A 27,599-nucleotide genomic window follows, 5' to 3' on the forward strand; every position below is an offset into this window, starting at 1 on the left:
TTCCGAGGCAAATGTCGGCTATGTCGACGCTCGCATCATGAATGAATCCATTCGTGTCTTTTTGCACGTGTGTTGGTGATACATAGCAAGACTGTTGATCCGCGAGACTTCGGATAGTAAACAAAACCACGCGCGCGTCCTGACCGTTCTAGTGTTTCTCCGTAGTAAAAAGTGCGAAACAACGATAATCGATGGAACTCCTATCGGACGAAGGTCTACGGCTCGACGGACGACGAGCCAACGAGCTCCGGCGCATTCAATGCAAGCTGGGTGTGTTCAGCCAGCCGGATGGCAGCGCTTACATCGAACAAGGCAACACTAAAGTGCTGGCGGCGGTTTACGGCCCCCATCAGGCCCCGGCCAAGAAAAGCAGCCACGAAGAAGTGATCGTCAACTGCCAGTACAGTATGGCCACATTCTCCACCGGGGAACGTAAGCGGCGGCCCCGAGGCGATCGGAAAAGCCAGGAAATGACCATCCATCTGCAGCAGGCGCTGAGTGCGGCCATCAAGACCGAACTGTATCCGAAATCGCAGATCGACGTCTACATCGAGGTGCTGATGGCGGACGGGGGTAACTATTGTGCTTCGGTCAATGCAGCAACCCTAGCGCTGATCGACGCGGGCATCTGCCTGAAGGAGTACGTTTGCGCTTGCACTGCCTCGCTGGCCGGGAAAATCCCACTGATGGATGTGTCTAATCTGGAGGAAATGAGTGGCGGACCAACGCTAACGGTGGCGTCGTTGCCCAGCAGCGGAAAAATTGCATTTATGGAAATGTCCCAGCGGTTCCACTTGGACCATTTGCCCAAGGTGCTGGAAACGGCACTGCAAGGCTGCCGAGAGGTTCAGAAAATCATCGACCAAGCCGTCCGGGAGCATGTGACTCAACTGGGGCAAGCCGGGGATTGGGGAAGTTTAGCTAAATAAAAGTCGAGTGTTTTTCAACTGATTAACAATGGATTGTTTGAATTGTTTTAATGAAGGAATTTTTTATCTGAATCACAACTATACATTTACTATTGCTCTACTTAGTTTCTATGGTGCTGTTAATAATTTCCATCAACTGCTTCTTCCGGTGCATGGCTTGCAGTTTCGCAATCATATCTTCCAACTGGGGTCCACCTTCGAGGAACGCTTTTAAATTGTGCGTAGTTCCACCGTCAACTCTATGGTCGGTGATGCGATCTTGGTTGTAGTTGTAAGTACGGATTTTCTCGTTCCTCAAGCTAGACCCCACTTGGGACTTCTTCATCGAATTTGCTGCGGTGAACTTGCTCTCCAGTTCCTGCTGGGTGAGTTTGGCCAGAAGTTTCTGTTTGGCAATTTCCTTATTCTTGACTTGGGACCGTTCTGTTTGACACTCCACGGCCACCCCGGTCGGAAGGTGGACTATTCGAACTGCGCTATCAGTAGTGTTCACGTGCTGACCTCCAGCTCCACTAGCCCGCTTGGTCTCAATCTTCAGGTCTTTGTCTTTGAGCTCGATTTCGAATTCGTCCGGCCGTGGAATAACCGAAACCGTCGCGGTGCTGGTATGTATCCGGGCGGACTTTTCCGTGGTCGGAACCCGCTGCACCCGATGAACGCCAGCTTCAAATTTTAGATACCGATAGGCATCCCGTCCATGCACCACAATCGAAGCGTGCCGAATTCCTCCCAACTCGGTGTCCTCCGTTTCGATAACTTCCGTTTCCCATCCTTTGTAATCGATGAAGCCGCAGTACATGTCGAATAGCTCTCGGGTGAACAGCATCGCTTCCTGACCGCCTACTCCAGCGGCAACTTCCAGAATAAGCGTGTTGAAATCATCTTCGTCGTCCATTTTCAGGATTCCATCCATGATTTCGCCATCCAACTTTCGGAGAATGTTGGTGTATGCCTGAAAAAAGATTCGAATAGTTAGATTGATTTCATACAATTTTTATAACTATTAGTTACAACACAATAAATGTATCGTGACATCACCCAATTCCTATCACATTTTTCAGTTCCTAATTCCGTTTACCTACACCATTCAAAATAAATGGCGTGAACGGGATTTGGAATCAAAAATAAGTAGGTAGATTGGACTTATGTGATGCCACGGTGGTACATAATGAACGTCCATGTGAGTTATTCTTTTGCCAAATTCCTGGTTTATTTGTTTGAGGATTCAACAACGTTGGTTCGGTTCACTACGCTCCACACGCCCACTGATGTAAACCTGACTTGTGTGCTTAGCTGGTACTGCAGCCTGAGCACTCCTTCTGACTTCAGCAAGATTGAGGAGGTACGACCCGAGCGTCTGTTCACCAAGGAGGTGCGGCTTGAATAGCGTCTGTTCTGGCATCCAGCGGCTGAGTATGAAATGCTCCTCCACCGGTAGATATACCTAAGGTGGCAGCCCTGTAGAACCGAGATGGACCACGACGAACTTGTCAGGCAGCGGAATCACTACCGACGACGGAACCAGGGAATCAATTCGGGGAACTTTCGGTATTCGCGTAATCAGTGGGAAACAACGACCGTACGATTTAGCGATGTTTATTGCACGGACTCTTACAGTGAACTGTATATTACGCAAACCTATTGTCAAGTATTGCAATGCCGCTTATAGATAGGGAGACAGATGTCGCACTCCCAACAAGCCCCACCACGGTGGATAGAACACAGATGGGCGTCGGGTCAAATTCTGCTATACTCTGGTCTACGAGGTGAACACGCTCCTCGTCACCGTGGAGTTGGTTTCCTGCTCAGCGCTCACACTCACGCGGCGCTCATGAAGTGGGAGCCTATAGGGCACTGCATGATATTCTCTCCTTCTCTTTCACTCTTACAGAAATTTTGTAAACAACAAGGCCAAGAAACGTCAAAATCCCATACAGAATCAAAACAATGCAGTGCCCTATAGGACACTGCATTGTTTTGATTTTGTATGGGATTTTGACGTTTCTTGGCCTTGTTGTTTACAAAATTTCTGTAGGAGTGAAAGAGAAGGAGATGATTTCTTGCAGTGCCCTATTAATGAGAGGATAATTCGACACTGATTTTTCATTTGGGGCTAACTGACATTTTCGAGTTCTCTTCATCGATCCTCTCTTTGTGTTATCACAGAATGTGTATTGAGTTTTCCAAAGATTTTATGGTTGAGTTGAAATGCGAAGAAGACGACTACATGTTGCTATAGAAACAAAAAGAATAATGATTTTGTTTGTTTTGATCAAGTTATTAGCGAAAGAGAGAGTCGACGAAGAGAAATCGATCAAGTCAGTTAGGCCCTTATGAAAAATCATTGTCGAATTGTAGCCAGATTCAGAACACGGGTTCTAAACCTTACCATGATCCAATGTTACGCGCCAACCGATGCAGCCGATTTGCAAGATAAAGAGAACTTTTACAGTCAACTGAATGCTGTCGTGGGCAAGATTCAAAAAGGTGATATCAAGATCCTCATGGGCGACTTCAACGCGAAGGTTGGTTGCGACAGCTCGGACTATGAGCACGTCATGGGAAGCCATGGTCTCGAGCGAAAACGGAGAGCTGTTTGCAGAGTTTTGTGGCAACAATGACATGGTGATTGGGGGATCGCTCTTTCCTCATCGACCAGTGCACAAAGTGCCATGGGTTTCCCGTGATGGCGTCACGGAAAATCAAATCGACCACATCTACATCAGCCAAAAATGGAGACGGAGCCTTTTTGATATGCGGAACAAACGTAGCGCCGAAATTGCGTCCGACCATCATCTCCTAATCGGCGAGATCCGACTGCGCATAGCCAGGATCCAGCGACAGGAGGAGAAAATCCGGTGCCGGTTCAACACACACCGACTGGAAGACGCTGCGGTGAAAAGGTCCTTCGTCGAGGAGCTAGAGAACCGTGCTGCGAATATTCCAGAAGGTGGAAGCGTGGAAGATCAATGGAGCGCCATCAAGAACGCCTTCATCGCCACCGGTGAGAATAATTTGGGTGAGCTACGCACCCGAAGAAAGCAGTGGATCACAGATGATACCTGGAGGAAGAAAGAGGAGCGAAGGAACGCCAAAGCCGCGATAGAGCGAGCGAAAATACGAGGAGCCAAAGCCGTAGCCCGTCAGCGCTATTCGGCTCTCGAGAAGGAAGTGAAACTCTCATGTAGACGGGACAAAAGAGCGTGCGCGTACTCCCTAGCCGACGAAGGCGAGAAAGCCGCAAACACAGGCGACATCCATCTCCTCTACGATCTCTCACGTCGCCTTAGTGGGGCCAAGATGAATGCTACGATGCCCGTGAAAGACACGTCTGGACAGTTACTGACCGACCCGACTGACCAGTTGAAACGCTGGTTCGAGCACTTTGGAAACCTCTTTCAAGTATCGGTCACGCCATCAACACGTCAGCATGATCCGCCAAGGGTTCGACGCATTACCCGTGTCAACACCGAAGCTCCATTAGTGCAGGAGATAGAAACAGCCATCCGTAGCATGAAATCGAACAGAGCCCCAGGGGTCGATCGCATATCAGCTGAGATGCTCAAAGCTGACCCCGTAGAATCCGCACAACTACTGCATCACTTATTCTGCAACATATGGGAAACCGCGACATTTCCGGTCGACTGGATGCAAGGCGTCTTAGTAAAGGTACTCAAAAAGGGTGACCTGACTGTATGCGACAATTGGCGGGGCATCATGTTACTGTGTATCGTTCTCAAAGTCCTCTGCAAAGTGATTCTTAACCGGATACAGGAGAAGATTGACCCAACTCTCCGACGGCAGAAAGCAGGACTCCGTGTCGGACGATCCTTTGTGGACCATATTGTCACGCTTCGCATCATCCTGGAGCAAATCAATGAATTCCAAGAGTCTCTCTACCTGGTGTTCATTGATTACGAAAAAGCTTTCGACCGTCTCAATGACGGAAACATGTGGAAAGCCCTCAGACGCACGGGTCTCCCTGAAAAAATAATCGGCCTCATTGAAGCACAGTACAGGGCATTTTCATGCAGAGTACTGCACAACAGTGTTTTGTCCGATCCTATCCGGGTCGTTGCTGGAGTGAGGCAAGAATGTATACTATCACCGCCACTGTTCCTCATCGTAATCGACGAGATCCTGGTAGGTGCGATTAACCTTAACCCAAATCGTGGATTGCTGTAGCAGCCCATTACCATGGAGCACTTAAATGACTTCGAATTGGGCGATGACGTTGCTCTCCTAGCACAACGGCGCTCTGATATGCAGAGCAAGCTCGACGATCTTGCCAATCGCTCCTCAGCGGCAGGTCTTACCATCAACGTCAACAAGACCAAATCGTTGGATGTGCACACGGTCAACCCTTCCAGCTTTACGGTAGCTGGGCAATCAGTAGAGAATGTTGTAGGCTTCCAATATCTTGTAGCCAAATGACGGCCGATGGCGACAAAAAAAACGACATAGGTGGACGGATCAAGAAGGCGAGGGCTGCTTTTGCGAGTTTAAGAAATGTATGGAAAAACAAACAGATCAGTCGACGCATCAAAATCCGGATTTTTAACTCGAATGTGAAATCTGTGCTGCTATACGCCAGTGAAACCTGGTGTGTATCAGCGGAGAACAAGCAACGGCTGCAGGTCTTCATCAATAGATAGATGCTTGCGGTATATAATTCTTGCAAGGTGGCCTCACAATTGGATCTTCAACGTGGAGCTCCATCGTCGATGTCATCAAAAGCCGATAGCAACAGAAATTCGGGAGCGAAAGTGGAGGTGGGTTTGTCACACTCTACGCAGGGGCGGAAACGAAATCTGCAAGCAAGCGTTAGACTGGAACCTTGACTGGAACCCAGCAGGACATCGCAGCAGAGGCAGACCCAGAGGCTCATGGCGGCGCAGCCTCAATAACGAAATCAAGCAAGTCGACAGAAATTTGCCCTGGCCACAGGTCAGGGCGATGGCTGGCAAATCTTTCAATTCGGCCTTCTGCACCACCGTGGGTACTTACCTTACCAATCAGGCTAAGGCCGGGGTGGCCTCTGCTGTACATAGTAGCCTCCTCCATTCCACTCGGTCCATGGCAGTTTGTCTCCAGTTCCGCACTCTGCGTAGGGTCCGCAGATCGTCCTCCACTTGGTCGACCCACCAAGATCGCTGCGCTCCACGTCTTCTTGTACCGGTCGGATGACTCTCGAGAACCATTTTAGTCGGGTTGCTATCCGACATCCTGATGACGTGACCCGCCCACCGTAGCCTCCCGATTTTCGCGGTATGGACGATGGTTGATTCCCTCAGCAGCTGATGCAGCTCGTGGTTCATTCGCCTTCTCCAAGTCCCGTCTTCCATCTGCACTCCGCCGTAGATGGTACGCAACACCTTCCGTTCGAAAACTCCAAGGGTGCGTTGGTCCTCTGCACGTAGGGTCCATGTTTCGTGCCCATAGAGGACGATCGGTCTAATCAGCGTTTTGTAGATAGTTAACCACCGACGAACCGACGTGACAGCTAGAACAAATAAATTCAAATTTGTTGTCCGCGACGCCATGATGAAAAATAGCCGAACACTATCGCCACCTCTATAACGGCCCGCGATGGTTTGGTAGCTCGACACCGACCCCCATGTGTTCATATAGGAAACGGTTCACGTCTGCGCTGATTTGACAGAAGCGATCGCTCGCTTCGGTGGTCGACCGTTAAATTTGGGGGGGGACACTTTTGAATCACCACTGTCACGTCGGTTCGTCGGTGAGTTAACTTCGTGTTACGGCGAACTTTATTCGATCGTAGAGTTTTGCGGAGTCCAAAGTAAGCACGATTTCTTGCCACAATGCGCCTCTGAATTTCTCTGCTGGTGTCATTGTCGGCGGTCACCAGTGAGCCCAAGTACATGAATTCTTCAACCGTCGATATAAATTCGGGGTGGCAGGTGCGGTGATTCCTCCCTGGAGCCCTTTGCCATCATGTACTTTGTCTTCGACACATAAATGACTAATCCGATCCGCCTGGCTTCACTATTTAGTCGGATGTACGTTTCCGCCATCGTCTCAAATTTACGAGCAATAATATCTATATCATCAGCGAAACCAAGCAGCTGAACGAACTTCGTGAAAATCGTCCCACTCGTGTTAATCCCCGCTCTTCTTATTACACCCTCTAAGACCAAGTCCACTCATGGGCTCAATCAAGCGTTTTAACGTTAAGTAGAGCCCCGAACAAAGAAGCGAACCACACCGGTCGCTGCTAAGTAGGGCTCGAAAGCGAAAAGTTTACGTACGGTTCGTAGCAGGGCTTAGAATATAGAGACACGCAAAGCACGGTCTCTATCCGTAGGCTCGTGCGCTCTCTCGCGTTTAGCTCTCTGGGTAGCGTAAAGAGGAGACGAAAGAACATGAGTATGGATTTGTTGCCAGGTATATAGTTTCTAGAGAATGATTTTCTTGTTTTGTATAGGTGGGAATTTATTTTAGTTTGCATTATTTTATTTGCAAATATTTTAAATTTTCAACCAATCAATATCATAGATCGTTACAAGAATAACACAACAAATTGTCTGACATAGAATTGTGATAGAGCGACAATATAAACGCAGAAAAATAATAGGTTTAAATTGACAAGCTTTGCTTAAGTATGTTATGAATAAAGTTTTCGCTGTATGTATAGTGATTCAGTGAGTTTTGCTGTTTTAACACGTACATGTTTGAGCCGGGTTTTCTACGCAGCAAGTAAAGCTTAGTTTCGCACATTTAGAAAAATGTCCAAATAAATAACTCGCGAAGTTCGTTCCGACAAGTCTCAAAATTATCGTCATCCGAATCCAGATTCCGGTGAGAAGATGTGCGTATTTTCTAACCCGAAAAGAAACTATTTGACGGTAATAAGTGACCACAAGGTTTTCTTTCTTCACTTTCACTTCACAGATCCTCCGCTTTGAAAGAGCTGTGCCTCGCGTTTCGTTTTGTCGTGTATATTTCAAAAAGGCAAAAGAGTTTTGGTTTGATTGCTGTTTTTGAAAATGGTGGTCGTCAGTGGGTGGTTTATTAAATATAAATTTAAAAATATAAATTAAATAAACGAGACATTAGGAAGAAAGTGTGCGAAATGGGTAACTTCACCGTCCACGCATCCTTCCTCCCCTGTAAATTCGAGAAGTACCTTGCCGAAATAAAATATTCTGTACTTCTGTAAGTATTTCGTACTGTAAGTATTCTGTACTTCTGTAAGTATTTCGAAGAATCATCTTTGCGCGTAAATACAACGCAGTTTTCATGGAAAACTATTGATGATCCTAATAATAGTGATCATTTGCCGATTTTGGTTCAATTTAAAACTCCAACGCATGAAAATTCGTCCCAAGTTGATTACATCCCCGATTTATGTAGTAATGTTGACTGGGTCAAATTTGGTGATCTGATATCTTTATCATTAATTACTAGTGTAAATTCACTTTCTACTATTGAAAACTACAATAACTTTTCAAAATTGTTGATAAGTTGTTTACATAAATCACAAAAAAATAAACAAGTTCCAGGTGTTTTCAAGAAAAAACGTCCCTCTTTTTGGTGGGATAATGAATGTTCAATTGCGTTAAAAAATAAATCTATTGCTTATAAAATTTTTCGTAAATCTGGCTGTAGGGAACATTATTTTTCATATTGTAAGGCTGAAGCTTTGTTTACTAGAATTACAAAATTCAAAAAAAGGAACTATTGGAAAAATTTTGTTGAAAATCTTGATAAAGAGACTTCTTTGTCAACATTATGGTCTGTTGCAAGAAATTTAAGAAACTTTGATTCTTCTTCTACTACTGTTCTGGAATACTCTGAAGATTGGATTCATAAATTTGCATCAAAAATATGTCCAGATTTTGTTCCCACTCTTACAAATTACAAAAATAGTTCTTTCAATCATTTTCCTGACCTTTGTATTCCTTTCTCTTTATCAGAAATTAATTTGGCCTTGTCACTTACTAAAAATACTGCTCCTGGTATTGATAACATAAAATTTATAGTTCTACAAAATTTACCGGATGATGGTAAAGAGTATTTACTGTCAATATATAACTCGTTTATTGTTCAGAATGTCATTCCTTCTGAGTGGCGTTTTGTGAAAGTTATTAGTATTCTCAAACCTGGTAAAGATCCATCATTAGCTGATAGTCGTAGACCTATTAGCTTATTATCATGTTTAAGAAAACTTATGGAACGTATGATTTTAAATCGTTTGGAATTGTGGGCTGAAAGTAATCAAATATTTTCTGCTGCTCAATTTGGTTTTAGAAAAGGACGTGGTACTCGTGATTGTACTGCACTTTTAGCATCTCAAATTCAACTGTCCTTTAATAGAAAACAGGATGTAGTTTCTACTTTTCTTGATGTGTCTGGTGCATACGATTCTGTTTTGATTGATTTGCTTTTTAATAAAATGAATAATTTAAAAATTCCACACATGATTTCAAATTTTTTATATAATTTGTTTTCACTAAAAATTATGCATTTTTTCCATAATGGGTCATCCAAAATCATTCGTTATTGCTGCTTTGGACTTCCACAAGGATCATGCTTAAGTCCTTTTCTGTACAATTTATTTACATCGGATATGGCTTCTGTTATCCCTAATGGTTGTTATTTAATACAATTTGCTGATGATAATGTTTTATCTGTCAGTGGTAAAAACAGAGAAATTTTACGTCATTTTATGCAATGGTCTTTAAATAATATTGATTCTTGGGCATTTGATAATGGTTTTACTTTTTCAGCTTCAAAAACAAAATATATGATATTTTCTAGAAAACGCTCATTGATCAGTATAAACTTATATTTAAGTGGGCATGGCATTGAACAAGTTTATGATTATAAATATCTCGGTTTATGGTTTGATTCGAAATTAAATTGGGCCAATCATATTTTGTATATTCAAAAAGTATGTTCGAAAAGAATTAACTTCCTTCGTACAATTACTGGCACTTGGTGGGGGGCTCATCCTTCTGATTTAATTACTCTTTATAAAACAACAATTCGTTCAGTTATGTAATATGGCTGTTTTACATTTGGCAGTGCAATTCAAACTCATTTTTCAAAACTTGAAAAAATTCAGTTCCGATGTTTGAGAATTTGTTTAAAATTAATGAATTCAACTCATACTCAATCAATTGAAGTTTTAGCTGGAATAGAACATCTTAAAATTCGTTTTCAAAAATTGAATTGTAAATTTTTGTTACAATGTTTTTCATATAATCATCCGATAATTAATATCCTAAATTCTTTGTATGAAATTAATCCAACAAGTAAAATACTAGATTCATTTATTTATTGCTCTGCTGAAAATGTAGAACTTGCTACTGCTAGTTTCCATAGTTTTAATATTAACATTCATACATTTCAGCCTTTAGTTGATTTATCTTTACATGAAGAATTAAAGCAAATTCCAAAACAAGAACATTCTCGGTTTGCCAGTTTATTATTTGAACGAAAATTTGAGGGAGTCAATCGTAACCAAATTTATTTCACAGATGGATCTTTCTGTGAAAATATTGCAGGTTTTGGGGTTTATAACATAAATCTGGCCCATTTTTTCAAATTGCAAAGTCCGTGTTCTATATTTATTGCCGAATTAATAGCCTTATATTTCTCTTGCAGTTTAATCAGTGAATGTGATCCAAATTTATACATTATATGTTCTGATAGTTTGAGCTGTTTGAATGCTTTGAATTCCATGCATTTAAATTTCAAAACCCATATCATATTTTTAGATCTTAAAAACATTTTATATGATCTATTCTGTCGAGGATTTTTAATCAAATTTGTATGGGTTCCAGCACATTGTAATATTTATGGAAATGAACAAGCTGACTCTTTAGCCAAATTGGGAGTGCATAGTGGAATAATTTTCAATCGCAAATTTCATGCATCAGAATTCTTTCCAAAGCTTAATGAATATTGTTTGAATAACTGGCAAAATGTTTGGGATTCTAGTGATAAAGGACGTTGGTGTCATTCCATTTGTCCTAAAGTAAATAAAATTGCATGGTTCAAAAATTTGTCTATTAGTAGAAATATGATATGTACTTTTTCGAGAATAATTTCAAATCATTACATCTGTAATAGTCATTTATACCGCATCAATATTAAGGATTCTAATTTATGTGATTGCGGAGATTTTTATGAAGACATTGATCACATTGTATTTGTATGCCATAGGTTTGAATTACCTAGAAAAAGATTCTTTTGTAGTTTGAATCTTTTCAACCATTCCATTCCGGAATCTGTACGTGATATACTCGGTAGAAAATGTTTACCTATAATGAAGTTGTTATTTGAATTTTTAAATGAAATTTCATATGCTGTTTGAAATCTTTTGTTTCTTCTGTTTTTTTTTTGCTTTATTTTTCAGATATGATTCATTGATGACCCTTGATGACTCTTGAGCAAATGATGACCCTAGATCCAATCGATGAAGCATCAAGACGCTGGCTCTGCTATGGTTTTTTTGCCGTTTGAGCCTTTAGTTTTTAACTTTATTATTATAATGTTTTTAAAAAGATGAAGAGGTTTTGTGCCTTTTTGAGAAGTATTTCAAATGGAAATCGCTCAAAGGGATTTTTCCCTCTTCCAAATTTTTAGTTAAAAATAAATAAATAAATACAACGCAGTAGACCAGGCCGCTTTGATGCATGTGTCATATCTCTGATATGCTGCAAGCATCAGTATTGACAAGAAAAGTAACACGATTGCTTTCCAGGGTGATTCCGCGTATGTATGAGATTAGATAAGAGTAGTTACGATTTTTCAAAGATGCATTGACTGTACCTAACTCAACTCAGATATCATAGAAACACTACAGTTATTTCTTTTTGTAAAAACTGAATCATACCGATAAAAATCTTAAAAAATGTAGTCTAGCTGCCAAGTTTCACCAATTGAAATAGGCGGTGTGCAGGACTGCCATATTGTAGGTTCCTCGTTATAGAAAAAGCAAGGCGTTGGATGTTAAAATACAACAATTGTTGTATGAAGTGCCAAAAAGGAGAGTGGGCTCATTATGTACTTTGACAAATAGGCAGTCTACTTCAAGCGCATAGAATCTGCTTCCAAAAAAATATTCATATACCAGCATCCAAAAGATCGCAATATATATTAAGATTTGCGAGTGATGCTTTGTAACTAAAAGGTTGTGACTGTATAGAATCAGCTGATGTTAAAATACACGTTAATGAAAAAAGGTTGCGCAAACTTATCGCAGACTGTTAGAAGACAGCTTCTACTATGACCAGAATTCAAGAATCTTGACCTACGCGAAGTTGTAAAGGAGACAACTACGTTATAAATGTGTTGATAATGCAAGGGATGTAATTATTCAATAAACCTAATTATTAAAAAAGATGCTCATAATCTCAAATTCAGATAAATTTCTTGCGAGAAAGGCAACGTGAATATTGAAGAGATGGATATTATTTTAGATAAAAATTCAACCTACAAGTCATACAGTAAGAAACAAACATATAATTTAAAAAAATATTGCTTGAATTCCGAGATTAAATACAATCATAAATTATTGAGAAAATGATATCTTTAAACGCACCAAAACTGGTACAAATCTCCAAGGGAATTTTTAATTTGAATTCAATTTTTACTAACAGTTTTCAGTCTTATCCAAAACCCCATCTTTCATAATATGAGCACAAATTATTATACTGAATAAGATTTGCAATAACCCCATAGAAATACACAAAATATTGCGATGATTTACAGAAGTGCAAAAAACCGATGGTACGGAGAGAATAGAGACCACCGGTGCGCAAAGGCGACCGATCATTATTTTACTCACATGGAAACGAACGACCGGTGCGAAAATGGGTTGATAACGAAATTAAAAATCGTTAACGACGTGCTGTTGCGTGTGTAGTATTAAGCCCACGGGTGGGCTTGGTCTAAAGCAATGTTGAACAGCAAGCACGAAAGACCATCACCTTGCAGTAACCCTCTGCGAGATTCGAAGGGACTCGAGAGTATCCCTGATACTCGAACTACGCACATCACTCGATCCATCGCCGTCTTGATCAATCGTATCATTTTATCCGGGAATCCGTATTCGTGCATAATCTGCCATAGCTGTTCTCGATCGATTGTATCATAAGCCGATTTGAAATCGATGAACAAGTGATGTGTGGGCACGTTGTAATCGCGGCATTTCTGCAACACCTGGCGGATGGCGAACATTTGGTCCGTTGTAGCGCGTTCACCCACGAATCCAGCCTGATATTGCCCCACGAACTCTCTTGCAATCGGTGATAGACGGCGGCATAAAATTTGGGAGAGTACCTTGTAGGCAGCGCTCAGTAGTGTGATCGCGCGATAGTTCCCGCAATCCAACTTGTCGCCTTTTATGTAGATGGGACACACGATACCTTCCATCCATTCCTCCTCCCAGATCTTGATAATGACCCAGTGTAGTACTTTAGTGTACAGTGTACAGTGTAGTATTTTAGAAGCTCGCTTGGTAGTTGATCTGCTCCAGCAGATTCGTTGTTTTTCAACCGTCCAACCTCCTCCTCAATCTCTTGGAGGTCAGGGGCCGGAAGTCTTTCGTCCTGTGCACATACTAAATCTATTACCACGCCACCTTCGGTACTTGCACCGTGGGTGCCCAGGGCTGAAAGTAAACGATTTCCAGTTTGTATGGGGTTTTCAGGCCAAATACATGGGAAATTGAATGACCTTCTGCCTCTCGTTCAGCACGTCAGTTTGCCACGCTCGATTTGACTCAGAATGTAATAGATTCCAGTTGGTACTCTAAGAAACAAGTTTGTAGTAGAACATACCACGAAGAAACTTAATTTAGTTTCTGTTTCAGCCAAAGGAAGGAGGACGAGGATCTGTACCCTCGTTTACTCTCGGTTGTTGCATTACAGCACATATTTGTTGTTGTCCAAAAGGAAACCAATGCTCTTGCCCCATATTAATCCTACTCCAAAAACAGACGCTTCAGGCACTAATTAATCTGTTGGCGCGAGTTTTCTCCGGATCGAAACACATATTGAAAGCAACTTTTTTTTTGTTGGCGCGAGTTTCTTCCGGATTATTGAAACGCATACTGAAAGCAGCGTATTTCACGGCAGCTTCAGTATGTGTTTCAATGATCCGGAAGAAACTCGCGCCAACAATTTCCATTATTTTTGTTAACATGCATTTTCTCCTTGATAAATACGAGAAAGAGTGGAAGGAAATAGATGGGAAGTAACCCTCATCCATCTGTACTTATTTCGTCTTTGTTTAAGAGTAAGAAAAAATAAATGGTTGCGTACACTAGTGATAGGCGGCCGTCGGAACCGTGCATTGTTAATGGTAAAGAGTTTTAGGTGCTTTAGACAGACTCGATGTAAGCACCGTACAAAAAAAAAATCTAGGTATTTCATAGACAGACACCTCCACAAATTTCTTATGTTAGTCGTAATATTGATAATAAGCAGTTTCCCAGAAATTCCGAAAAGAATTACCGGGAAAAATCCTTCCAGAGCCCTATTATAATAGGTGGTATAGGGTAGTATTATTGAAAATGTATAAACTTTGACCATAAATATGTATTATGGTCGCGAGTAAAATTGAAGTATACATCGTATACATAGTAAAGTATAGAAACTATCCCCAATACCCACCTCCTTTTCCTCCCGCATCAGCTGCAGCATGTCTTCGTCCTTCTCGGAGCTCATCTCCTGCAGCGAGCTCAGGTTGTCCACGATGATGCGCCTCTGCTCGTACATCTCGACCACATGCGACAGCAGTGCCATCCGTTTGATGTCCTTCTTGTCCAGCTGGTCGGACACCTTCAGCGCGTAGTACTCCAACCGGATGTTCTCCAGGTACTTTTGTATACTTTCATCGGCTATCTGGAATCCTTCGTCGGATGAAGTCGATCGCTGGCCAACCGCAGGGGGGAACGGCTGCTGACCCAGCGGTGGAAATCGAACCACCGAAGAAATCACTCGACTTTTCGACGGACTCGCACCCGCAGGCGGAACAAGCAGGTTCCTGCTGCGGAGGACACTCCGCAAACAACACACCCGAGCCAGGAACATTTCCGCCGCGGTTCCGCAGGAATGAAGTTTTCTTTCACGACAAACAAACACGTAATGAAAATATCGAGCGATTCCTGCTCTTCTTTGATTTAGTACGGCACGACAACCGAACGCGTGCGATGATTCTTCGGACGTCGTCGCGAAAGTCAGCTGTGCGCTGTCATCGGATCAGCGGCTTCGATTCAATGAGGTACAGATACAGGTGGCGCAGATAAACATTGCAAACCACTAGTTGTCTCTTTCGTTCTACCGCTGATCAAATGCAACGCAATTAGTGACGTCACTAATTGAGTTGCATTTGATCAGCGTTAGAACGAAAGAGACAACTAGTGATTTGCAATGTTTATCTGCGCCACCTGTATCTGTACCTCATTGGCTTCGATTCACTGTTATGTCGACTTTTACGCACACGCACACATACATAACTGTTCGGGTTTTTGGCTGTCAAACACTGTCCTTTGCGAATCAAGCGCAAAGTATATAAATATGTACCAAGGTAAGAGATTCCCGTAAATGTCAAAAATGAGACTCACCAACACATCTGCGTTAGTTATGAAAAGTTGGTGTTTTTACACTAAAATGTCATTATTTCAGCAAAGTTTGCAAAGTTTTGTTAGTTTGGATGTTTCTAAATACTGAAAAAATATGTTTAGAATCAATTAAAAAAAAATTGTTACCGATTTTCAAATGGCGATATTTTCTGTTTTATTGCATGGAGGTCACATTTAATCCAGTCAGATGCAATTAAATAATAGCTTCTAAGATGGGAGTGCTTAATTTCTTAAGAAAGTTTGCTAAATAGTGATGTGCCCATACAAATCAGCGCAAACTTCATAACTATTTTTTGCTTTTTTCCTTTTCTCACTTATCCGTGAATATTAGCGGGAATCTCTTACCTTGGTATTTAGATACTTTGAATCAAGCGATGTTTTATTCATTCAAAAAAAATCGGAAAACGTAAACAACGGGAGTAGGGAGTAGTAGTTGTCCCGATTTTTACAACTTGTGTTACTATTGTCTAGTATAACGGTACTATGAGTGATATTGGATTGTTTTGATTAGGATGGACGACGAACGGTATCGGTAGTAAAAGTGAAAGAAAACAAGCACGGAAACGATTGTTTAATGGTATTTTCGTCAGCAACTCATCAAAACTACGATGGAACGCCTCTGTAGGCTGTGTTTGGGAACTGGATCCGACTTGGGCTTGGGGCCTATCAGTGAAGACAACGAAGTCGTCAACACTTCCTCCGAACAAAATTTAGTTCAATTAATTTTGCGATATCTGTCGATTCAGGTGTGATTGTACCAATATCTATCTCTCTGGATTACATGCAATAGTTTCTCTCTTACTTTTAGATCATCAAGGCTGAAAATCCCATAAGCTCCTTCATTTGCACTAATTGCAAATCCCTGATCGAGAACTGGCATCGGTTCCACACATCCTGCCTGGAAAATGATGAGATATACCACCAACGCGTACAAGCGCTTTACCAAGCGAATAAATCCAACGAATTGGTCTTATCGGTGGAACTCAAAGAAGAACGATTGGACACTGCTACAACGGGAGACGAAAATCCACCCACCGATGAGCATCTTGATCCGGATTACGATCCGAAGGAGGCGACGAGCGATGAAGACGACGATGACGCTTGTGATGACGCCGCCGTTGATGACAGGGATAACGATAGCGATTTTGATGTCGGTTCCGAGTACTCTACGTATGAATACGAAGTGCTGGAATCAGAATCAGACGCGAGAACAAAGAGCAAAAAGAAGAAGATGGACTCAAAAACGACCACATTAACCAGTAGGCGTGGTAGACCCAGGTTGAAAACCGCGGATGATGCGACTTCGAAAGTCGCAAAACGGGCCGAAGTGTGCACGATATGTGGAAAATTCATCAAGAATCTTACCGAGCACATGAGGATTCACAACAATGAAAGAAGGTAAGTAAGGTTTTGGGGAGATTTTTATCCGGGATTTCTCTTAAGGGTCTCGAGAGGAGTTATTCCTGTTAAGCTACTTGAGCTACACCCAGATTTGTTTAGGAAGTTTTTAACGACTTTTCATCAGTAGTTCCTCCCAAGATTTCTTCAGAAGTTTCTCCAGTAATTCCTTTCGAGAAATTTTCTCTCTGCAGGAGCCTCAGCCGGAATTTTTCATACAGGTTCTCTCGGAATTTCTTTTGAAGCTTCTTCTGAGAGTTCTCTCGGAATTTCCCCTGGGACTTCTCTCATCTAAGAATATTGATTCCGGCGTTGGTCCTGAGATGTTTCTCAGAGTTTTTCTGCATTTAGCCTGGACTTTTTCGTTAGATATTTCCCGGCGTGCCTTTCTGTATTTATGTAGGAGCTATTGCAGATATTTCTCATGAAGTTCTTCCAGGCTTTTCCTCGTAGTTGTTTACAGGATTTCTAGTAGGGATCATCCTGAGACTGTTTTTCACAGATTTTCTCGAGATTATTCCCAAAGCTGTTCCCGGAATCTCCACCGAACAGCGAAGAATCTCGTGATATTCTGTGCTTTTGGTATTTCTCCCGAGTTATTTCAAAAGTTTTCTCGGCAAGTTTCTTGGGATAACTCCTAGTAAAGAATTTCCAGAGAAATATCCGAAGAGAGAGAGGTCAAATCTTGCGAGACACTCCACGAAGACTTATTAAACATTTTGTGAGATAAAAACTGGGACAACTTGGAAAAAAGTTCAGGGAATAATCTCGGCAAGAAATAATAAAGAAATCTACAGAGGATTTTTTCTTGGAGTTTTTCCGGGAACTCCAATAGAAGTTCCTCCGAGAATCCTTTTGGAGTTTCTCCAAAAATTCATCAGGAGTTTCTCCGGAAATTCCTGTAGGAGTTCCTCCGAAAATGGGTCTTCGAGTTCCTATAGGATTTCATTCTAGAAGTTCCTCCGGGAATTCCTCGGAGAGTTCCCACGGGATTTTTTCTAGTCGGTTCTCTAAGAGTTGGGTTTTTTTCTAGAAGTTCCTCTCTTCGAGAAGTTCTTCCGGAAATGCTTATAGAAGTTTCTCCGGGAATTCTTGAAGATGGTCATGCTAAATACTCACGCCTTTACAGTTGTGGCTATATGGGCAATTTCCTTCATATTCATATTTTAATTAACAATTTCCTTCACGAGTTTCTTCAGGAATTGCTCCATGAGTTTTCGAAAGGATTATTCTAGGAGTTTCGTCATCAATTTCTGCAGGACTTCTTCAAGAGTTCATTCACAAATTCTTCCAGGGATTCTTGTCAGTGATCACTCTAAAAATTTCGTCAGAAACTTCTCCAGAAGTTTCAATGATTTATTAAGGGTAAGAATCAGGGACGAGGCCAAGAGTTCTTTGTGAGACGTTTCCACTATTTTATTCAGAGATTTTTTTCCAGAAATTCATTTAGGAATTTCGACTAAAGTTTCTTTAGGGTTCTCTTAGGAGTTCCTTCGTTGATTTCTCATGGAAATTCTTTGAAGATTCTTCCAGAGTTCCTTCAGGAGTTGCTATAGGGTTTAGTTCTACCAGAAGTTTGATCAGGAATTCTTTTGAGAGTATCTTCAGAGAATTCTCCAGGAGTTCCATCAGAGAATACTTCAGGAGTCTCATCATAGATTTCTTCAAAAGTTCCTTCTGAGATTTCTACATTATTCGATATTATTTTCTAGGTATAATCATCGTATAACATTAACATAATTTATTTTTTATTGACTTTTTTCGATGATATGAAAACTAAAAGGAGGAGAGAGTAAGGAAAGTAATGAAAGAACACGGTAGATATAGATAGATACGCAAGCGAGCGATAAAAGAAATTGCACAGAAATTGAATGTAACAGAGGGGTGACCCTCTGTTGAACATGTTGAAGATTTAGTTCCTTTTCCTCATATTCAGATTCCTCCAGGATTTTTTGCAAAGATAACTCAAGGAGTTCCGTCATGAATTTCTTCAAGAGTTCCTTCAGGGATACTTTTAGAAGTTCCCTCAGGTTTTTTTTGGAGGGGGTGATAATCAGGAATTTCTCCCGAAGTTCCTTGAAAGATCTCTCCAGGAGTTTATTCTTATAGGCGTTCATACATGTATTTGTACAGAAGTTGTTTCAGGTTTTTTTTTCCTGGAGTAGCTTCAGAAGATTTCTCTAGGAGTTCATTCACGAATTCCTCTAAGTGTCCCTTCAGGAATTCCTCCAGGAGTTTTCAGGCACAGAACAGATGTGTATCTTCGAACAAATTTGAAATTTCGAGATGGAAGTCGTAAAATTTTCACTTGGAGAACTAGATTGGAATGAATTTCCTTGGAGAAATAAAAAATCATTAAAGCGTGCCTCGCTCCCGACCCATGCTCGCTGTACAAAAAGCTTGCTTTCCACCACCAGGTTCGCTAGTGTCCAGCAATCAAACGAGCGGCTCTTTTCGCGATGAAGATTCACCCCCGTGCTTCAGGGATTACTCTAGGAATTCCTTTAAGGATTCCTTAAGAGATTTTTCCAAGAGTTCGTTGAGAGATCTCTCCAGCAGTTAATTTAAAGATTCCTACAGAAGTTCTTCAAGTTATTTTGGAGGTTCTTCCATGACTTTTCTAGGGAATTCTTCATAGGAGTTTTCAGGGATTTTTTCAAGAGTTCCTTGAGGCATCTCGGCAGCAGTTTTCTCAGGGATTCCTCCAGAAGTTCCATGAGAAATTCCTCTAGGAGTTCCTTAAGGAATCTTTCTTGGAATATAGTCATGGAGATCGTCCAGGTTCCTTCAGAGATTTTTGTAGGAGTTCCGTCAGGGATTCCTCAAGAATTATAATCGGACATTTCTCTAGGAGTTCTCTCAAGGATTTCCCAAGATGTTTTTTTATGGATTTCCCTGTACTTTCCTTCAGGAATTACTTCAAGAGATTCTTCGCGGATTCCTACAGAAAAGTCTTCTGGATGACCTTTCACAAATTTCTCCAAGTGATACTTCAGGAATTCCTGTAATTAATTATTATACAGTAGACGTTCGCTCGGTGCAAACGCTTTAACTGCAATGCTTTTTAACTGCAAGTTCGCTAAGTGCAACAATTCTGCAGTTATCGCACCGCTATCTGTCAAAAACAAAACGTCAACAGAGTTGCGATGTTTTTTGGATGCACTACATCTGCATTGCGATGTTTTTGAGTGCATTCTGGCTGCGTCTAACAGCAATTGACCAGAGAAAATAGGTAGAGAAGCGAAGAGTGAACAGCCGTCTGAATGGCAACACTTTTTCTGTTTTGATTTCATTACTAGGATGCTGGCAACTGCCGAAAAACAGATTAATCCACCTATCGAGAGTAGCGTCTTTCTCGTGTACTGCAATAGAAAATTATTTATGCAGTTGATTTATTAACAAGAAATCATCTAAATTGTATTCCAAAAAGGATCAATGTTCATCAATTTAAGAAATCATTGTTATTTACAATAAAATCATTGATATTTGAAAATATTGTTAAAAAAATGTTTCAAATGATCGCAATACTTATCTTGAATTATGTGGCAATCGTTAAGGTTTGTTGATTTTGTTCGATAGGATACCAGTTTGACGGTTCGATAAGGTATTTTTGGCTTCACACTCTTCGCTTCTCTACCTATTTTCTCTGCAATTGACAACTGTTTGACGGCTGTCAGTCATTGCAGTTAGCGAATTTCATTCGGTAACTGAAACGTAAACATGTTGCACTTATCGAACGTCTACTGTAAACAATTTCTTTGGAGATTCTTCTATCTGTTACTCGAACAATCTCTCCAGGAACCACCTCAGAGATTTATCCAGAATTTCCATAAGATTCTCTTCTTAGGAAGTTCTTCTTGAATTCTAGTCTGGGATATCTCGCACCTAGACGGATGTCTGTGCAGGAGATCTTTCGGAAATTTCCCCAGGGATTACAGAAGGGGGTCCTTCAGGGATATTTTTGGGATTTCCGCCAGAGATTCCACGGAAAGTTCACTCAGGAACTTTGTCATGGTTTTATTCGCGGATTTTTCAAGAAGTTTTTGTGGAACTTAAGCGTTTTTTCAGGATCCCTCAGGATATCCTGAAAGAGCTCCTTCCTCTAGGATTATGAACAGAGATTTCTCGATGGGATTTCTGCTGAGGGATTTCTGCTAGAGTTTTTTAAGATATTTTCCCAAGTGGATCTTTCCAAAAGATTCCACAGATATTTTTCCAGGAGTTCATTCAGAGATTCCACTAAGAGATATTTCAGAGTTTCCTCCAGGTATTCCTTAAAGAATCTTTCTAGGAGTTCCCTAAGAGATCTCGCCTGTAGTCCTTCAGAGATTCTTCGAATCGCTACTTCACATGAAATATTGTAGGAATTTAAGAGGGAATTTCTAGAAGATTCCCTGGTGCATGTAGGTACCTATTCCTTTAAAGTAAGTAAAAGTGACTTCTGCGCAACCAGAACCTGCGCTGCATTGACCCTTCTGAGACATGTGTGTGTGGCTTAGAAGAATCTCTTATGACTATGGTAAAAAATCCTGATGGAATCCCTGAGTAACTTCTGAAGGAACTGCTGAAGGTCCTGGAAAATTTTGAAGCAACTTCTTGGAGAATTTCTACGTGAAATTTCTGGAGAAATCCCTAAAGAAAACTTGAAAGGAGGTCCCTGCTGAAATTCCTGAAGGAATCCTAGAATTCCATTAAGTAGTTGAAATAATCTTCATGTAATCCTGGAGAAATTCTTGGGTGCTTCCCTGGAAAGTATTTTTTTAAAGAGATCCCGAAAGGAATTTCTGAAGGAATCACTAGAGAGATTCCTGGAGGAATCGCTGAAGTAATTTCTGGAGGAATCTCTGGAAGAATTTCTGTAGGAATTCCTGGAGGAAAGCCTGGAGGAATGTTTGGAGGAATTCCTGAAAGAATACAAAGATCAATTCCTGTAGGAATTCCTGGAGGGATCTCTGGAAGAATCTCTAGATGAATTCCTGGAGGGATTTCTGGAAGAATCTCTAGATGAGTCCCTGGAGGAATTCTATGCGAAATGCCTGGGGGAATCCCTAGAAGAATTTCAGGATAAATGTCCGGAGGAATCCCTGAAAAAAAACCTGGAGGACTTCCTAGAGGAAGCCATGGAGGAATGCCTGAATCCCTGAAGCAATTCCTGGAAGAATCTCTGCAAGAACCCCTGAAGGATTCCTTGGAGGAGTTCTTGGAAGAATTCCTGGAGGAATCCCTAAATCAATTTCTGGAGGAATTCCTGGGTGAATTTCTGATGATATGTCTGGAGGTATTCCTGAGAGAGTACATGGAGAAATTCTTGATGGAATGGCGGAAGGAAATTCATTCCTAGAGGAGAAATTCCTTGATAATTTCCTGGAAGAATACCTGGAAAAAATCATGGAGAAAATCCTTGAGAAGAAAGAATCCCTGAAGGATTTCTTGAGAAATTGATGGATGAATTGTTGTAGAAATTTCTGAAGTGATTCGTGGAGGAATTCCTGAATCAATTTCTGGATGAATTCCTGGAGAATTTTCTGGAGTAGTTTTTGGAGAAATTTCTGGGGGAGTACTTGGAGACATTCCTGGATCAAATTCTGAAGGAATGCCCGGAGAATTACTGAAGGAACCCCCAGCATTGGCGGTGTCAGCTTTTTCTTTTTTCTGACTCACTCTTCTAAAATGTAAGCGAAAGAGCGTGATGAAAAAGGAGGCAAGCTGCCTCCTCTTCCATCTTTATCTTTTTCGTGTATGTTTAGAAGAGTTAGTAAGAAAAAAGAAAATGCTGGCTCCGCCAATGACCCCCAGAGAAATTCGGTAAGAAATGCCTGGATAAATTTCCTGGAAAAAAATCCTTGAGAAAGTCCTAGAGGAATTCCCAGCGTAATTTCTGGAGGAATCCTTGGTGAAATTTCTGGAGAAATACCTGAAGGGATTCTTGGAGAAATTTCTGTAGGAATCCCTGAATGTCTAGAAGATTTCTTGGGGGTATTCTAGGAGGAACTCCTGGAGGAATCCCTGAAGCGATCTATAAAGGAATTTCTGATGGAATCTCTAAAGGAATTTCTAGAATGATCTCCAGAGAAATTCCTGAAGGAAACCCTGCTGGAATTCCAGGAGGAATCACTGGAGCTATTCTTGAAGGAATCTCTGTAGAAATTCCCAGAGAAAACCCTGGGAGAACTCCTGGAAAAATCCCTGGAGGAATTTCTGAAGGAATCATTGGAGGAATCCTAGGAAAAATTCCGGAAGAAACCCGGAAAAAAGGGAATGTCACTAATCGCAGAATGAATTCTTTGAGAAATTCTGAAGGAATCCTAAGGAGAGTTCATGGAGGGCTCCCTGTAGCAGTTCCTGAAGAAACCCCAGAAGGATTCCCGGAAGCAATCCATAGGGAATCCCTTAACAATTCCTGGAAGAAGTTCTGGCTTGATTCCGAGAGGAATTCCTAAAGAAATCCCAAAAACAGTTCATAGAAGGAATTTCCGAGTGAATCCCTGGAAGATTTCAAGGAGAAATTCCTGAAGAAACCCCATGAGGAATCTCGGAAGCAATTCCATGAGGAATTCCTTAAGAAATCCTAGGAGAACTTTCTAAATGAATTCCTGGAAGAATTTCTGTAGAAACCCCTGAAAAAAAAACCTGAAGAGTTGATGTCTGCAGTAATTTCTGAACGAATTATTTAAGAAATTCCTTGATGGGCTCTCAAAGTATTTTTTTTTTTGTACAAAATGTTTGAGGAATTCCTGGATTTGAATTAAAACTGATTAATTTTTTTTTTTAAAAGAATTCATGGAAGAAATTTCTGCAGAAATAATTACAGATGGAATTATTACAGCAAACTATAGCAGAATGTTTAAGAATAAGGTATGCGCACAGCAAAATCTGGCCAAAGAAAATCAAGCAGTAATAATTCATTCCAACTTGTTCCCAAACCAAAAGCAATTCATCGTAAAAAAGCATTAATTTACTTTAAATCAACATCAAGACATTGCTGATTTGACTTGTTATATCCGTCATCTCGAGTTTTGAGCTTGAGCCCTTCCGTAAAGTTTTGCACAGTACCTTCGACCGCATGCCAAGAAATTTTTACCACCTTTATGTCAAAATCAATCTTATTTTTCGATGAAAGCTGTCGTTCTTGACATTTTTTTAAGGTTCCAATTCACGGTTACTCAATATTTTTCAATTGGGTTGAACACATACCCTTCAAGATTTTACGTTTTTTGGAAAAATGCACTACAATTTCTACATAGTTTTCTGCATACAAACGCAAGCATTCTCCGCCAAAAACAGGGGACAAAAATCAATTCAAATCAATACACAATATCTAAGCTTTTGAATAAGGGGTGCCAGCCATTTTTCCCGACATTTCCCGTAGTGAAAAAGATGATTTACTGTACAAGTATTTCTAAAAGTTCGGTTTTTCAAACCACAAATTCATATTGTTGACCAAACTATGTATTTCTTGCCAAACTTCGATTTTTTCTTGCTCTTAAGTTGATCTGCAACCTTTCCAGGTTGTAATGATGTATAGAACCGAATACTTGAAAGCTAACTTAGGTCTGCGGGGACGGTCGCTTTAATGTACATTGTCAGATTTTCAGCACGTTTGTGCAAAAACTTTTCGAGGACTTCTTGTTCCCTTGACTCTATTTTAAACACAATGTCAAAATATATCCCGAAGTAAATATTTTTCGATTCCTTACACAATAAGCTTTCATTTGCGCCAGAGATTGCCACGATTCGTTGAAAATAGAGAAATTTCTATCCAAAATGCGGTGGCTAGATTTTGCTGTGTGCATATTGTGCATCCTAGCTTAATCACTCAGATCCTGCTGATCTGAGTCAGCCGCCATAAGATTGCGCCCGTTTGATTTGTACACGGCGGCTGACAGCTTCACCCGGCGGCTGCAAAACAGTTTTAGCCAAGGTGCACACCGTGTACAAATCATACGTGCGCGGTCTGGCGCGATCTGAGGCTGCGCGTTTCGAACGCAGCTTGCTGAGAATCTAAGATAAGCGCGACAATACCTTATAGCTTATAGGGAGAAATCCCTGAAAAAAACCTGAATCTTCGAATTCTTCTTGATATTATCATCTGGTTTACTTTTGAGAATACTCCAGATTTTTTTCGGAATATCCTCCGGAATTCCTTTAGAGATTGCTATTCGTAACTCCTCTAGAGATTCGTCCTAGTATTTCTTCCGCGAATCAAGTATAGTGTCAAAAGTAGTTGTCATAGATCGTTCAGGTTTTATTACACAAATTTCTTCAGGAAATACTCCAAAGTTATCTTCACTTTTTGAACAGTTTTTTTTCTGCAATTGCTCAATAGATTCTTTTAAAGCAATAGAGGTTGCTAATGATTGTAATCTGTCTCTTTCTAGCTCACATACTTATGTTTTCATCAGGAAACTGTTTCCTGATGAAAACATATGTGAGCCAGAAAGAGGCAGATTTCAATCATCAGCAACCTCTATTAGGGAAATTGCTCTAAACATTCTCTTAGGAATGTCACAAAAATGCCACTGAGATTTCTTCAAATTATTCATATTTTAGGCAATAAATCTAGAGTTTACTTTGAGAATATAGCAAGTATTGTCGCGCTTATCTTAGATTCTCAGCAAGCTGCGTTCGAAACGCGCAGCCTCAGATCGCGCCAGACCGCGCACGTATGATTTGTACACGGTGTGCACCTTGGCTAAAACTGTTTTGCAGCCGCCGGGTGAAGCTGTCAGCCGCCGTGTACAAATCAAACGGGCGCAATCTTATGGCGGCTGACTCAGATCAGCAGGATCTGAGTGATTAAGCTAGGATGCACAATATAAAATATATTGATATTGTCAAGCAAATAAAAAGAGTCCAGCGACACCTTGGAGAGCCATTCAAACAATAACAACGGTTGATGGGGATTTTTGTTTTGGCGTTTTGTTCAGCATTCAGCGACAGTGAAATGTTGCCAGGAAATTGACAAGTAGGTACAAGATATTAAAATGAGTTGCTCAAAATCTGCGAAATTAGCTTGCTTGTCAAATTCACCACTCATTATCTGATTCTGCCCGGTAGTTTTCGACACATCGCGGGCATTCAAAATAGATGTCTAAAAAACCGGATTGTCAACCGGATCCATTGTGCTCTGGCCTTTACAACGCATTGTCGATCATCACACCCATGATGTTTATTTGGCTAACGTGCCTCTTCATGTGAACCAACATGCCTACCAATCTGTTAGGTCCATTGTGACTCTTTTACACAACGATTATTTATAATGTTATCGATAACTCATTCACTTAAAAGCAATCTTGCTTGGGTGTTTTCTTAGATATTGAGGGTACAACGTGCCTTTCGATGCCATATTAGAAGCCGCACGGAGTCAAGATGGTTTTAAATGCTCAAAAACCGACATCTCTGCGCGACACTGCGTCAAGCAGAGATAATGAAATTGATTGTTTGTTATGATTACTAGGGTTAAGTAATAGAGCTCACATACATCCATCATTTTTTTCCAGGCACCAGTGCCCGTACTGTGCAAAGTCGTTCGTCAGTGCGTCCAACTACAGTTCCCACGTGAATATCCACACCCGTGCCAAGATGTACAAATGCGACCTGTGCGACAAGCAGTATGCATTGCTGAACAGCATGAAACAGCACCGGATAACGCACTTCAAGGACCGGATCTACCTGTGTCCTGTTTGTGGGAAAGCGTACTACCAACCGACGGGACTGGCCAGACATAAGCGAACCCACTTCGAACAACCAACGATCAAGTGCTCGGAGTGTGATAAGATGTTTTTGACTAAGTAATGATAGAACCACTTAAAAAATGGGATTCATTTTCAAATTCACACATTTGATTTCAGTGGAGATCTCAGAAAACACTTCAAAAAGCACCTACCGGAGAAGCCGTTCAGCTGTGAGATATGCAGCCGGGCATTCAATCGGAAGGATAATCTCAAGACGCACATGAAAACCCATCGGGAGAAGGCGTCCAAGTCAGTCGTGGGCGATAAACTGCTCGTGCAAGAAGCTGTGCCACACGTGGAAATCAAACTAGAAATCTCCAAGGTATGAAATGTGTATGCTCATTTTGATTTGCTGGTACGTATTATGTTAGATCGTTTCAAGTGGGTTGAAATATAGCATGTATGGTTTAACTACCATAACTCCATGTAAATTTGCAGGAAATTTCCTTTTCTCTGGCAAGTTTTGTCTAGTGAAACAAATCATAACATTTTGGTTATTGAGGATTCATAAAAAATGTATTGATCCGAAAGCCTGTTAAGATGTTATATAGTAAAAGGAAGAGGGAACTAGATCAGGTAATTTTCTCATATAGTGGGTCGTGGGTGTTTTTTTTACTTATTTTATTATTTTGAGGTCAGAAATGACCCCTGCGGCCCCAAAAAGTTAATCATTGAAAATTCTGTGCACAAATTCTAGCACTTTTATAACTAAACGCAACACGATGAAATTGAATACAAACACATTAGATTCCGAATGCATTATTTAGCCCTTCAGCAGTCACAATGTTGTATTTGTACGATACGTTGTAAAAAGTTCGCTTGTTCTACATAAATCAGCGTGGTATTTCTTCTAATCATTGCTAAACTCTTTTGCAAATTGCGAACTCTTTTTTGAACTTCCCAGAATATTCTTCATGA

The 27,599-nt window shown here is 41.0% G+C and overlaps 3 protein-coding genes across 3 annotated transcripts; 2 read left to right on the top strand and 1 right to left on the bottom strand.

Moving 5' to 3' along the window:
* The first annotated feature begins 88 nt into the window (after positions 1-88).
* On the top strand, positions 89-958 carry LOC109424687 (exosome complex component RRP41). Its single transcript, XM_019699854.3, has one exon. The coding sequence runs from the start codon at positions 192-194 to the stop codon at positions 927-929; it is 738 nt and encodes a 245-aa protein (XP_019555399.3). The 5' UTR covers positions 89-191; the 3' UTR covers positions 930-958.
* On the bottom strand, positions 940-15,131 carry LOC109424685 (peptide chain release factor 1-like, mitochondrial). The gene is made up of 2 exons (XM_019699849.3): positions 14,579-15,131; positions 940-1,881 (listed from the first exon to the last, which is right to left on the bottom strand). Exons 1-2 carry the CDS (start codon positions 14,996-14,998, stop codon positions 1,027-1,029), a joined length of 1,275 nt encoding a protein of 424 aa, XP_019555394.3. The 5' UTR covers positions 14,999-15,131; the 3' UTR covers positions 940-1,026.
* An 822-nt stretch (positions 15,132-15,953) lies between these two features.
* On the top strand, positions 15,954-27,106 carry LOC109424688 (zinc finger protein 700). The gene is made up of 4 exons (XM_019699855.3): positions 15,954-16,295; positions 16,358-16,947; positions 26,448-26,738; positions 26,799-27,106. Exons 1-4 carry the CDS (start codon positions 16,158-16,160, stop codon positions 27,007-27,009), a joined length of 1,230 nt encoding a protein of 409 aa, XP_019555400.3. The 5' UTR covers positions 15,954-16,157; the 3' UTR covers positions 27,010-27,106.
* Positions 27,107-27,599: the final 493 nt, after the last annotated feature.

This window comes from Aedes albopictus, chromosome 3, assembly GCF_035046485.1.
Source record: "Aedes albopictus strain Foshan chromosome 3, AalbF5, whole genome shotgun sequence".
Lineage (NCBI taxonomy): Eukaryota > Metazoa > Arthropoda > Insecta > Diptera > Culicidae > Aedes > Aedes albopictus.